Raw genomic sequence first — 14,058 nt, 5'->3', positions numbered from 1 at the left:
ATTTAGGAAGTATTCAAAAATTGTTCCTGCAGTGCCTTTTTAACTGTTCTTCTACCTGTATCATATAGGCTAGGCCTCTGCTATCACTGAAGAGTTTGTCCCTGTAGTAATTTCTAATCATTTGACATTTACAAAAAAGAGCTTGTATTATTTTTACACTCGACTCAAAATATTTTTCATGAATAATAATTTCATACAGTGCTTTTACCTAGTATCTCATGAATATCAACATTTAACAGAATAAAATCCAATTGTGACAATTTAGAAATATTTAGAATACATCATAATCAACTCTTACTCCATCTCTTAAAGTACAATGTTCATACCTCAATAAATGTTAGCTGCTCTGGGGTGGGTGCCTGGGTGGCTCAATTAAGTGTCTGACTCTCAATTTCGGGGCTCAGCTCATGATCTCACAAGTTGTGAGATCAAGCCTTACCTCAGGCTCTGTGCTGGGTGTGGAATCTGCTTACAATTCTCTTTCCCGTTCCCACCTCTCCTCACATGAGCGTGCATGGGTACTCTCTTAAAATATATATATATACTGCTCAAAGTGTGAGGAAAATAATTAATATAATACTATTTCCACTAATATAACATTTTTAAATGAGAATGAAACTTTCTAGAGGCTAACATTCTAAAGACTTTTTTCAGTATTCCATGGACTAATAGTACTAAATATAATAGACCTATTTGAGCCCCAATTCAGAATATTTTCCGATTATTTACAATACTAATAGTTTTAAATTTTCTTTAAAAATACCTGGGAAAGAGCCATACTGAGCTCCTGATTGTCGTCTGGCTTCTTCCTCCTTTAATACAAAGAAAGAAAGAAATTATATAATTGGGGGGGTGGTGGTGGTGGTAGTGGTTACGAGTCTGCAAAACCATGCAAAAAACTGTAAAATCAGCTAGTTAGAGGAATGACAAGTTTCAAATGGCAATACTGGACTAAAGGACACGCCCCATCTGCCTCTCCAAAATTTTCTAGCTAGGTTGTAAGAAGCATTACTTTTAGTAGAGCTGTCTAGTGTTTTACCTCTACTTGGGGTAGGAAAAAAAACACCTAACAACTGGAAAGCAATACAGTACTGATTGACGTCTGTCCATGCTTATGCAAAGTGTAAATTCTTAACGTTAAAACTCTAAAATGAAAGCACATGGTTAAATGATGAAGACTGCCAATGGCTTTTGTTTCTCAGGTTCGTCTTTTCCATACTCTCTCCACATAACTTAATACTACCAGAATTTTACTGATTTGTTTTTGCAATTTCCAACAAAGAAAATACAAATTTTCCTCATAACCAATCATAAACTCATCAAGAATTTGATGTAGAACTGTAAAAATTACTTTTGACGACTATAAACCGTAATCCTAAAAATTAAGCATGATGCTTTAAAAGCATTTATTATTGTGTTAAATTGTTTTATTAAATTCAATTATAAATTAGCTTTATTAATTTTGTTAAATATTAATATTTAATATTAAGTGATGAAAAATTAGGATGTCATGTTACATAATTATAACATAGCTTTACATCCTTTTATTCACAACTGTTGGAAATAACTAGATGGAAGATGCTAACACCAAATGCGAAAAACTAAGAGAAACAAGAACAGTAGGAATATTGTGGACGAATTACGAGTAACTTTTCTTTTATCTAAGTTTTATGACTTTGTAACTAAAAATAAAAAATAGTCTATTTTAAATAGCTATGAATCCACACTGGAACAGGAGGAATCGTAAAATAACAAATCAGGGAAAGCATCCACAAGAAATCAAATAATACTAACAAGTTTTAATTACCCGACCAAAAAAAAAAAAAAAAAATCCCTAATTTTAGGAGGACACAACATGAATATAAACTGGGGATGTGTAAGCTCACTTAAGAATTTAAGGACAAAAGATATTCCTACAAATTAGATAAGAAGGAAGGAAAACTCTCTGTAAGTAGTATCAGCCTACAGAACTGCAGCCAGCATTAAGAGCCAAGAATCAGAATGATATCCTAAAACTCTAATCTACTGTATTTCCCTTTGATGGTTTAGCTACGGAAACTTTACCCTCTGGGCTCTCTCATGTTCTTCCCGAGCCTTCTTAACCCTTTCTATTCTTTCTTTGATCTCTCGTTCTTCACGTTTTCGCTCATACTTTCTCCGATGTTCAGCAATTTTCTGGGCCTATGGAAAAAACACACACACACACACACACAGAAAAATGTTTCCTTTAAGAGCTGAGTAAGTGCAACCCAACCACCAGTTTTGTTAAAGAATCATTTTTCTTTGTGGAGAGGTGTTAAATTCAACACACAGTTCTGAATGACAGATTTACCTTGTAAGAAAATACCTTACATACTCAGACTTTAACAAGTCCACTGTGAAATAAAGGAAAGAGGATGAGATTCTAAGTTAGAAAGGTTATAAATTTCAAACAAGTAACTACTCAAGGATGACAATTAGGTTTCCAATTGCACAATTCTTGTCTGATGCCTGCCATGGCAAGGTAGAGACTGAGAATATACACACCAGTTATTTGCGACAGTCTAACTATACTTAAGTTTTCGCATCCATAAACTGAGGGGATGGTGGGCAGGAGAAGAGAAATACTTAAGTCTTATAGAATGCTGTAAAGATTAAGAAAAAACATACGTACCAGGCACTAGCACATAGCCTGGGCCAAATATTTGGAATCTATTATTTACTCAGAAAACAAATTTGAAGTCATATTCAATTGTTACTTCCGTTTATGATTATTTTTTAAGAATCTTGGGGTGCCTACATGGCGCAAGTGGTTAAGCATCCAACTTCAGCTCAGGTCATGATCTCATAGTTCCTGATTTCGAGCCCCATGGTGGGCATTGGGCTGACAGCTCAGAGCCTGGAGCCTGCTTCAGATTCTGTGTCTCCCTCTCCCTCTGTTCCTCCCCTGCTAGCACTCTGTCTCAAAAATAAATAAATATTAAAAAAAAAAAAAATTAAAGAATCTCATGTTCTATGGGTGCCTGGGTGGCTCAGAAGGTAGAGCATCGGATTCTTGATTTTGGCTCAGCTCATGATCCCCTGGGTCATGGGATCAAGCCCCATGTCAGGCTCCGTGCTGAGCATGGAGCTTGCTTAAGATTGTATCTCAAAAAAAATTAAAAATAAATAAAAATTAAAAAATAAAAGCAGGCTCTGTGCTTACAGCAGAGGCCGATGCAGGGCTCGAACCCACGAACCATGATACCATGACCTGAGCTGAAGTCTGATGTTTAACCCACTGAGCCACCTGGGCACCCCTTAAAAGAATTATCTTAACGATTGTTTTTAAAACACAATGATTTTAGTGCTCGCTTCGGCAGCACATATACTAAAACACAATCATTTTAGTTTTTGGATTTAATATTATTTTTAAAAGGATGAAACTTGCTACTTCCACAAGGCCCTCAAGCTTTATACAGGGCTCCATATACCTACAACATAAAAAGACCAGACACAACCTTGGGTCACATTTTACAGGTTTTCTATTTTTTTCCTTGCTATAAACTTGATGCCCCCTTTCCCATTTCTAATTTTCTGGTTAAAGCCTATTGCAGGCATGCAAACCAAAGTAACAGTTTGCTTTAATACAGCAAGAGAAATAAAGGCATGACAACCTAATGTCATTTCCAGAGGTGAGCATAAACGTCAGTGATAACAGATGAAAACATCCAAATGTCTGTTTCTTTGTATGTTCCACAGGTAAATTATTGCAAGGGGCTGAGTACTAGAGCCACAGGGCATCACAGTTAACGACATTCCCTTTCTGTACTTTAACATACCCTTGGCTGAACTTCTTTCAACATTGCACTAGCATCTTCATCATAATCCAGTTTACAAGCAAGGGCAAGATCATGTGCTGCTTCTTCCCAATGGCCCAGAAGTCTGAAACAGATTAAATTCATTTTATACATATCCACTTATGTGGCATGGTGTCTTTCTTCCTTGTTAAAAAAAAAAAAAAAGTTACTGAACAAATTTAAAATTAAATATCTGAAGTATAAATTTTCACAAACCAATTCAATTACTATGTTCTACTCTATAAAAACTTGGAAGTTTAATTTCCTCTTTGGTAACTATAAAGTTGCTCTTCTAAAAAATACTTTAAACTTTAAAAAATTAATTCAAAATATCGTAAAATTTTTCAAATTATGTAGAGCTACAATTTTCAAATTTCAAATTCTGATTTCAACTCCTTAAAAATGGAATTAACATAATGTATATTTAGTATGCTATAAAGGCAAAAGAGAAACAATACATGTGTACACATTTTATTGACAGGAAAAACAAAAGATTGTGGGAGAAGGTAAGAATGGAGTAGAGGGGTAACAACAGAAATGACTTTTCTGGGTATACCTGTTAACTCAGTTTTGACTTTTTAAACACAGAAGGGTTTTATACATGTGAACGATGAAAATTAAATCAGAAAAGGCAGGGGCGCCTGGGTGGCGCAGTCGGTTAAGCGTCCGGCTTCAGCCAGGTCACGATCTCGCGGTCCGTAAGTTCGAGCCCCGCGTCAGGCTCTGGGCTGATGGCTCAGAGCCTGGAGCCTATTTCCGATTCTATGTCTCCCTCTCTCTGCCCCTCCCCTGTTCATGCTCTGTCTCTCTCTGTCCCAAAAATAAATAAACGTTGAAAAAAAAAATTTTTTTAATAAATAAATAAATAAATAAATCAGAAAAGGCAGAAATAAAGTAACCCCAAAACCTGACCACAAACAGAGAAAAACAAACAAACAAACAAAAAAAAAACACAGCTGTTTATCACACAGAGCATACGGCATACAGGAAAGTCAAATAACTTTTAAAACAGTATTTTGAGGGGCACCTGGGTGGCTCAGTTGGTTGGGCATCCAACTTCGACTCAGGTCATGAGTTCAAGCCCCGAGTCAGACTGCGCCAACAGCCCAGAGCCTGGAGTTTGCTTCAGATTCTGTGTCTCCCTCTCTCTCTGCCCCACCCCCACTTACACTCTTTCAAAAATAAACATTAAAAAAAAATTTAAAACAGGTTTTTGACTGTATATCTTAACTGGGATATATTCTAAGGATAAAAACTGCAACAGACACAAAAACTTTCAACTTTGCTTAGGGAGTATATTATTGTTAAGGTAGGACTGTAAAAACAATTTTATGTATGTTATTGAATAACAAGTAAACACATTATAGATAAGGATTTTGAGTCTAAGAGAATAGTGTCAAAAATGCATGGTACAAAAACAGACATTCAGATCAATGGAACAGAATACAGAACCCAGAAATGGACCCACAAACATATGGCCAACTAATCTTTGAAAAAGCGGGAAAGAATATCCAATGGAATAAAGACAGTCTCTTCAGCAAGTGGTGCTGGGAAAACTGGACAGCGACATGCAGAAGAATGAACCTGGACCACTTTCTTACACCATCCACAAAAAGAAACTCAAAATGGATGAAAGACCTCAATGTAAGACAGGAAGCCATCAAAATCCTCAAGGAGAAATCAGGCAAAAACCTCTTTGATCTTGGCCGCAGCAACTTCTTACTCAACACGTCTCCAGAGGCAAGGGAAACAAAAGCAAAAATGAACTATTGGGACCTCATCAAAATAAAAAGCTTCTGCACAGCAAAGGACACAATCAGCAAAACTAAAAGGCAAATCACGGAATGGGAGAAGATATTTGCAAATGACATATCAGATAAAGGGTTAGTTATCCAAAATCTATAAAGAACTTATCAAATTCAACATCCAAAAAACAAATAATCCAGTGAAGAAATGGGCAAAAGACATGAATAGACACTTCTCCAAAGAAGACATCCAGATGGCCAACCGGCACATGAAAAAATGCTCCACATCACTCATCATCAGGGAAATACAAATCAAAACCACAATGAGGTACTACTTCACACCTGTCAGAATGGCTAACATTCACAACTCGGGCAACAACAGATGTTGGCGAGCATGTAGAGAAAGAGGATCTCTTTTGCAATGCTGGTGGGAATGCAAACTGGTGCAGCCACTCTGGAAAACAGCATGGAGGTTCCTCAAAAAGTTAAAAATACAACTACCCTACGACCCAGCAATTCCACTACTAGGTATTTATCCAAGGGATACAGGTGTGCTGTTTCGAAGGGACACATGCACCCAATGTTTATAGTAGCACTATCAACAATAGCCAAAGTATGGAAAGAGCCCAAATGTCCATCAATGGATGAATGGATAAAGATGTGGGGTGTGTGTGTGTCTGTGTGTGTGTATACACACACACACATACATATATACATATACACACATACATACATATATACAATGGAGTATCACTTGGCAATCAAAAAGAATGAAATCTTGCCATTTGCAACAATGTGGGTGGAACTGGAGGGTATTATGCTAAGTGAAATTAGTCAGGGAAAGACAAATATATGACTTCACTCATATGAGGACTTTAAGATAGAAAACAGATAAACATAAGGGAAGGGAAGCAAAAATATAATATAAAAACAGGGAGGGGGACAAAACATCAGAGACTCTTAAACATGGAGAACAAACAGAGGGTTGCTGGAGGGGTTGTGGGAGGGGAGATGGGATAAATGCATAAGGGGCATTAAGGAATCTACTCCTGAAATCACTGTTGCACTATATGCTAACTTGGATGTAAATTTAAAAAATAAATTTTAAAAATGCAAAATAAAAGGGAAAACATTTAATATTGAATTTTAATTGAAAACATCAGTATAAACTCAAGGTTTCATAACTTTTTTCCTTAAAATCATTATTTAAAAAATGTTTTTCTAACTCTGTTCAATGAAATGACAGAAATAATGCTATCCCAGAAGCAATGAACATACCTAATGGCCAAACTTTACTTTCTGTAAACATTATCCTCACAAAAATGAACCCTAGTTTCTTGGAGAAATGGTTTCTTCTGAGTCTAGGACAAGCAAAACAGGAGATGAGCCCATGCTACCTTGTACCATAAAGCAAAGAAATGCTCAAAGATTACTGGGCTCTCAAGAGGATCAACAGCAATACATGAACTTTTTGACTCCCAGAGCACTAATTCTAATCTTTTACCTTTATCTTTGACGTGCATCTTCATAATCACCAGAGCTTTTTTGAGTACCTAATACAGTTGTCCCATGCATATCCATTTTCATTCCCATCCACACTTGGAGTACAACACCCTTCTAATCCACATAAGATGTAAATGTCATTGGACATCTCATCCCCAAGCCACAAATACTCACTTGTATAACATTAAGTTTTGCTTCCAGGAAATGATGACTAAGCTAGGATAAATTCACTTCTTTATTTTCCCCTTTTTCTGATTTTCAAGTGGCCTGTAAGTAACTAAAGTAGTTTGAGGCTAAGCAATTCCTTCTTCTACAACATATTGTTTAACGTTAGATTACAGAATTAAAAGAAAATTTGTAAGGCCATGTTCTTTTTTAGGAATAATTTTGATCCTTACCTTAAATTTGACTCTATGTAGTCAAAAACTGTAAAACAATGGTTTTCTTTGAAGAAATAAAATGAATTTTTATTTGTTCCTTATAGTCCCTCAATTATTATCAAGCACATATTATCTTGAAATTAAATCCTTGGGCAACTTCGTTTTGCTTTAAAGGCATATTAAAACATCAGATTTAAATTTTAGAAGTTCTGGGGCGCCTGGGTGGCTCAGTCGGTTAAGCGACCGACTTCGGCTCAGGTCACAATCTCACGGTCCGTGAGTTCAAGCCCCACGTCGGGCTCTGGGCTGATGGCTCAGAGCCTGGAGCCTGTTTCCGATTCTGTGTCCTCCCTCTCTGTCTGCCCCTCCCCTGTTCATGCTCTGTCTCTATCTCAAAAATAAATAAACGTTAAAAAAAAAAAATTAAAAAAAAAAATGTTAGAAGTTCTGAAAATAATGAAATTCCATTATTTACCGGTGTGCTTTCCCTCGCCACTTGTAAGGCTGAGCTGAATCAGGATTTATTTCAATAGCTCTGTCACAGTCTCGGATGGCAGCATTTGGCTTCTGTAATTTGATGAAGACACTAAAAAAGAAGTGTAACATTAAAAAGTATTTATTTTGGGGCGCCTGGTTGGCTCAGTCAGTTGAGCGTCTGACTCTTGATTTCGGTTCAAGTCATGATCTCACAGTTGTGAGATCAAGCCCCACATTGGGCTCTGTGCTGAGAGTGGAGCCTGCTTTGGATTCTCTCCTCTCTCCCTTTCTCTGCCCCTCCCCTGTGCATGGGCATGCTCTCTCAAAAGAAACAAACATTAAAAAAAAGTATTCATTTCGAACAATAACACCTTTGGGATAGTCACAGAAGCAATTCTATTGAAATCAATGAGCAGAAATTATTCACAGCAGAAAGGGATGCTTTTTTTGTTTAGAGCTCTCACCTGGCTCTCTTGGCATACAGAATGGCCAAGCGAGGATTCAGCTTGATGGCATCCGTGAACAAGTCAATGGCTTTCTGTAGTTCACCTAAAGTAAAACAGGTTGAGAAATAAAGAATAAGAAATATCTCCCATTCTTAGTAGGACTCATGAGTTTTTTTTAAAGAAAAAAAATAAAAGGATAAAATTAAACTTACAAAGAAAAAAGTACTCATACTAAATTTACAGGGTTGATTAAAAATACTATTTGAATTCACAGGAATGATATAAAAATTCAAGAAAACCAGAACTCATGCAAAGTCCATAACTCACATTTTAAATTCATTTACTGTGTATCCTATTCACATAGTTAGTTAGCTTCTTTGTGTATTAGTGCCTTCAGTGAAGTCATTCAACAAATAAAACATACTATACAATTGGAATAAGTCTTTGCACAAAGTTTAATTCTTGGGCATAGGAAACATGGGGAGGGAAGACAAACAGAGTTTTAAAGGTAATGTCACAGTTCACTTTGGAAAATACATTTACCCAGCTAGTAAATGTGTAAAGAAAGAACTTTAACAGAACTCCTAAACAATGCAGAAGAATGTGGAATGTCATTAGTTACTACTGCAGATGTCTATTACAAATTATTACGCTTGGAGGTCTAATAAGTAATTCACAGCTACCAAGTTCAAAATTGAACTCTTAACTCTGACCCCATCTCTAAAATCCACTTCTCATCCTTACATTATCAACTAAACATGTGGTTCTTTCATTCACTCTAGTTTAGAGGTCAGCAAACTTTTCTGGAAAGGTCCACATAAAAATTATTCTTGCAATCATCAACTATTCAATTCTGCTGTTGTAGTTGCAGACAACACATAAACAAATGCATGTGGTTATGTTGTTCCATTACATTTTTATAAAAATAGGAGGCTATAGTTTGGCTAATTCGTCATCTACCTCATGCCCCAAATCTTGGGAGTCATTCTCAACTCCCCAATCTAAAACTGTTTTTACTGATTGCTATGACAAAAAAGTAAGAACTGTAGAAAAACAGATGTGGAACGGGAAATGAGGGTGGCAGTGTTCAATATGAATCCAAGATTCGAAAAGCTATTTAGTGCCCAAATATATACATCGCTTATTAGAAAACAAGTATTACGTAAGAATAAGATTAAATATATTTTTTCACTTTGTGTATACGATTTTCCAATCACTAACTTGTTATGACACAGATACTTATTAAATTATTTGGACCTAACTACATTATAAATGGAACTCTTAGCCATTTCTTTTGGCCTAAAAGGTATGTTCAAGTCATGACAGTAAGGACACTAGGAACAGAGAAAGTCTGAGACTCTTTGCCCTAATCCAAGCCATCATCATTAGCCACTTGGATTATAAAATATGACTTGGTTTCTTGCATTCCCTCTGTAGTATCATGACAATGCACTTTGTATCTGCTGTGAGGAGCCAGAGAACCCCATCTTCTGTGCTCGAGGATACACTTCATAAGCTGCTCCCAGCTAATGTTAATGACTAAATAACAGCAAGGACACCAAGACTGGCCCATTATTGTGAGACTGTTAACTCCTCTATTGGACAACTCTGGCTTGCCAAGACGTTTTAGAAACACACCCATAGAGGATTGTGTTTCTCTCCTACACAGGAATAAACACTTATGCAACTTTCTCACTGCCTTCCAAACTCCTCTGGCTCTCCCCGCTCCCCCTATTTTCCCTCTCAGGTATTTTCTTAGATTTCTGGCACATCAACACATTTTGACTTCTTCTTCTGCAATGAACATACCCTTATTTGCCCCTATAACCTGATTTACAAAAAAGAGCAAGAATAATCCTTTTCAAAAGTAAATACATCTCACAATGAAGCTCTCCTACTCAAAAACAAAAACCCCTACCCACAACACCTCAATAGCTTCCCAATCATCCTTAAGGATAAAATTGTTGAGTCCTTAGCCTAACCTACAAAGTTTAGTGATCTATCTTCCCCACCACCTTCCCACCGCCCATCTCCCACTACTCCAAAGTGCTTCTATGACCTCAACTCCATCTGCCATTCTTACCCCTTCACTCGCCTCGCTCCAGCTACAAAGCCCTTCTGTTATGCTCTCCCAGTTAGCCTCTGTACTTGTTCTTCACCTGTCTCAAAGGCTCTTTCTCACATTGCTTACTCACTTCATCATATACTTTTCTGACCACCCTTTGCAAAATATAGCTTTCATCAGTGACTATTTTTTTTACTCAGCTCTATTTTTCTTCATCACGCTTATTACCACCCAACATTAAATTACAATTTGGCTGTTTCCGATTCTGTGTCTCCCTCTCTCTCTGACCCTCCCCTGTTCATGCTCTGTCTCTCTCTGTCCCAAAAATAAATAAACGTTGGAAAAAAAAAATTAAAAAAAAAAATAAATTACAATTTGGTTTTGTTCCCCAGTAATATATGAGGTTCAAAGGAAAAAAATGTAGTCTCTTTTGTTTTTCTCACTGTATATCTAGCATCTAAAACACTGCCTAGGGCGCCTGGGTGGCTCAGTTGGTTGAGGGTCTGACTTCAGCTCAGGTCATGATCTCACGGTTTGTGAGTTTGAGCCCCGTGTCAGGCTCTGTCCTGACAGCTCAGAGTCTGGAACCTGCTTCGGATCCTGTGACTCCCTGTCTCTCTGCCACTCCGACGCTCGCCCTCTGTCTCTCAAAAATGAATATAAAATAATCTTAAAAATAAAAAATAAAACACTGACTAGAGGGGTGCCTGGGTGGCCCACTCTGTTGAGCGTGTGACTTCGGCTCAGGTCATAATATCTCAAGGCTAGTGGGTTCAAGTCCCAAGTCAGGCTTTGCAGGAACAGCACAGAGCCTGCTTCAGATTCTCCATCTCCCTCTCTCTCTGCCCCTCCCCCACTCATGCTCATTCTCTCAAAAATAAATATTAAGAAAATAAAATAAAAACACTGCCTAGAACATGCTAAGCTTTAAATATATTAAACGGAAAAGCATAATAAAAGTAACATAACTAATAACGTGACAGCTAAAAACACTTACTAAGATCTTAAATTCAGTAAGAATACTGACACTTTAGAAATACCAGTAACTTGGGGAGCCTGGGTGGCTCAGTTGGTTGAGGGTCTGACTTCAGCTCAGGTCATGATCTCACGGTTCGTGAGTTTGAGCCCCGCATCGGGCTCACTGCTGTCAGCTTAGAGTCCACTTCAGATCCTATGTCCCCGTCTCTCTCTGCCCCTCCCCTGCTCATGCTTTCTCTCAAAAATGAATAAACATAAAAAAAAAAAAAAAAACAAACCACTACCTTAGTAAGAATGGTACCAGATACTATTCTAGGCATAATACACATATTTATTCCTCAATATACTATGTAGGTACATTATCCTTATCGTACAAAGGAGGAAACAGAAGCAGAGACAAAGAGTAACTTCTCTAAGTTTGCCTAGCTAGTAAGTGCCAGAACTGGGATTCAAAACCCAGGCACTCTGGCTTCCTAAGTTCAGTGTTTAATTATATTCCTGTCTCTCCAACCCCATGCAGGGCCTGAATCTACAATCCCAGGCTTAGAATACTAATGTTTTATCCCTCTATGATATACTATAAAATTACATTTATTCTAAAACTAGAACTAGGTTAAATTTACACATGAATACAGCTTGGAAAGAAATGTGGAAAAACAAGAACATGACTTATTAGGTAGCGGCAGCATCTTCATTTTATTAAAAATTGCTAAGGCAATAATAAGAAAACAAATTTAAGAAATATAAAACAATATGCCAAAATAAGTGACAAAAATAATAAATGAATTGGTATCATGGCACAGTAAGATCCTGCACAAGTCAAAACCCTTCTGAGACCTCAGATTATTCATTAACCTGTAAAACGGGAGTAGTATGAAGTTTTAATGAAATAATGCACATTAAATACAATAAAACTGTCAGGTAGGTAGAAAGCACAAAATAAATGTTGGATAAATAGACATTAGGTAGTAGTAAAATTAAAAGATTAGTGTGGAAAAGGAGTGGTCAGGAAGAGAAGTAGCTGAGATCAATTGATGGGTATGAATTAAAGCAGAAATAGGTGAAGAAGAGCTTTAGAGAGAAGCAGCAGAGCACAAGTGTAGGAACATTCTAGGACAGCAAGGTCTGGCTGTAATGAGAGGTTAATATTCAAAAAGAAGAGAACAAGGCTGGGAAGGCAAAATAGGGGATCTGACTCTAGCAGGTTTAATGCCTTGATGAAGATCTTCAGAAAGTGTGCAAAAAGCTAGTCAGAGGTTACAAGCAAAGGAATTTGTGGAAATAAAAAGCGGTTCTAAGAAAGAATAATCTAGGGACAGTGAACAGAAAGCAATAAAGGAACTAGACATTTAAGGTAGGCAAATTATTGAGGCTAATGCAATGGCATAAACATGTGAAAATAACCTAAACTAAGAAGGTGGTGAGATCACAAAAAAAAGAAAGTGAATACATTTGCCAAGTTGGAATAGCAATCAACGCTAAACTCCTAAAGTTCAGTCATCTTCTAATTCTACAGGCGGAAGTCCAAACGCACTCCAGCAACAGACAGCAGCAGCCCCACCACAATGGCATTGTGGCACACTAACACACAGCTATGTAAGGGTCTGCATAGTACCCAAGAAAGGATTTGTTTTTATAAATTATAACTGATTCAACATTATGCTTAATACTACCAGCACTCTCCCACTTTGAAAGGATTTTCTGAAGTGGATCTAAAATGCAAAGATTAGAATAAGAATGTTATCCTATGGACATCATTTGCCAACGGTGTTGCTGTGTCAAAAGTTAAGAGCCACTGTGCTGCTACTACTACCCTTTTTTTTTTTAAAGACTTTTGCCTCTTCTCAAGTGTAGAAACACAAGGATATAGCTGGTAAAGGAGTCTTTGAGTCACAGAAAGATGCGTCCAATGCCCTGAGGCAAGGTAATTGATACCTGAGTGGTTTCTGCCTCTTTATCAAAGGGAAAGGGGTGGGTAGAGAATAGGACGCTTACTTTCTTCTCCAGTATAAGAGACTCAGCAAATTTAAATTCCCTTCCACTTTTCCACTATTTTAACAGCTGCTGCAGGGAAAAAGAGAATATATAGAAATATAGCAAAGACGAAAAAAAAATCACTCACCATCATTTAGGGCATCAATGGCAGCCACTTTTTTATCATTTGCCTGATCCATCATTTCCTCGGTTATCTAGGGGGAAATCGTAGGTCAACTTAGAAGTAACAGAGAAAGCAAAGAGAAGGAAGCAGCTTGGGCTTTCTTAGGGATGGGGAGATATAACCCTCATTTTCACTCATTCTTCTCTTGTTTCCAGGGAACAAAGAGGATAACTATGGTAAGTGATTAGTAAGAAATTACACAGGATGAGCTTTAATCTTTCATAATGAACAATAAATTGCACTCCCTACCTTTACTTTAGACATCACCTTTGTGTCCCTCCATCCCAACCAACCTAAGCAAGATGTTCCTGCCCTGGTCTTATCAACTCCTTTCTAGTTATTCACAAATACTAAAACTCAATCTCCTCATAAAGATGTAACTAAGTCCTGTTATACTTGAATTTTAAGTGAAATGTCTCATCCTTTTGTTCGAACAAAGACCTACAGAGTACCTATACTGTACAGAATACAAGATGTTGACAGTACAA

The 14,058-nt window shown here is 37.2% G+C and overlaps 1 protein-coding gene across 2 annotated transcripts in view; it reads right to left on the bottom strand.

Annotated features, from left to right (window-relative positions):
* ST13 (ST13 Hsp70 interacting protein) overlaps positions 1-14,058 on the bottom strand; it is a 32,693-nt gene that overhangs the window by 4,832 nt on the left and 13,803 nt on the right. The window contains exons 5-10 of one of the 2 annotated variants that reach the window (XM_040490737.1): positions 13,535-13,601; positions 8,388-8,472; positions 7,922-8,032; positions 3,801-3,903; positions 2,065-2,181; positions 764-812 (exon numbers count right to left, since the gene is read on the bottom strand). In XM_040490737.1, the coding sequence (XP_040346671.1) occupies positions 764-812; positions 2,065-2,181; positions 3,801-3,903; positions 7,922-8,032; positions 8,388-8,472; positions 13,535-13,601 (532 nt within the window). The remainder of the gene's footprint in view (positions 1-763; positions 813-2,064; positions 2,182-3,800; positions 3,904-7,921; positions 8,033-8,387; positions 8,473-13,534; positions 13,602-14,058) is intronic. The other variant, XM_040490738.1, reaches the window with a different exon arrangement.

This window comes from Herpailurus yagouaroundi, unplaced genomic scaffold (assembly GCF_014898765.1).
Source record: "Herpailurus yagouaroundi ecotype Mexico unplaced genomic scaffold, PumYag 182, whole genome shotgun sequence".
In the NCBI taxonomy this organism is placed as follows: Eukaryota; Metazoa; Chordata; class Mammalia; order Carnivora; family Felidae; genus Herpailurus; species Herpailurus yagouaroundi.
This window is presented reverse-complemented; position numbering and strand designations above follow the sequence as displayed.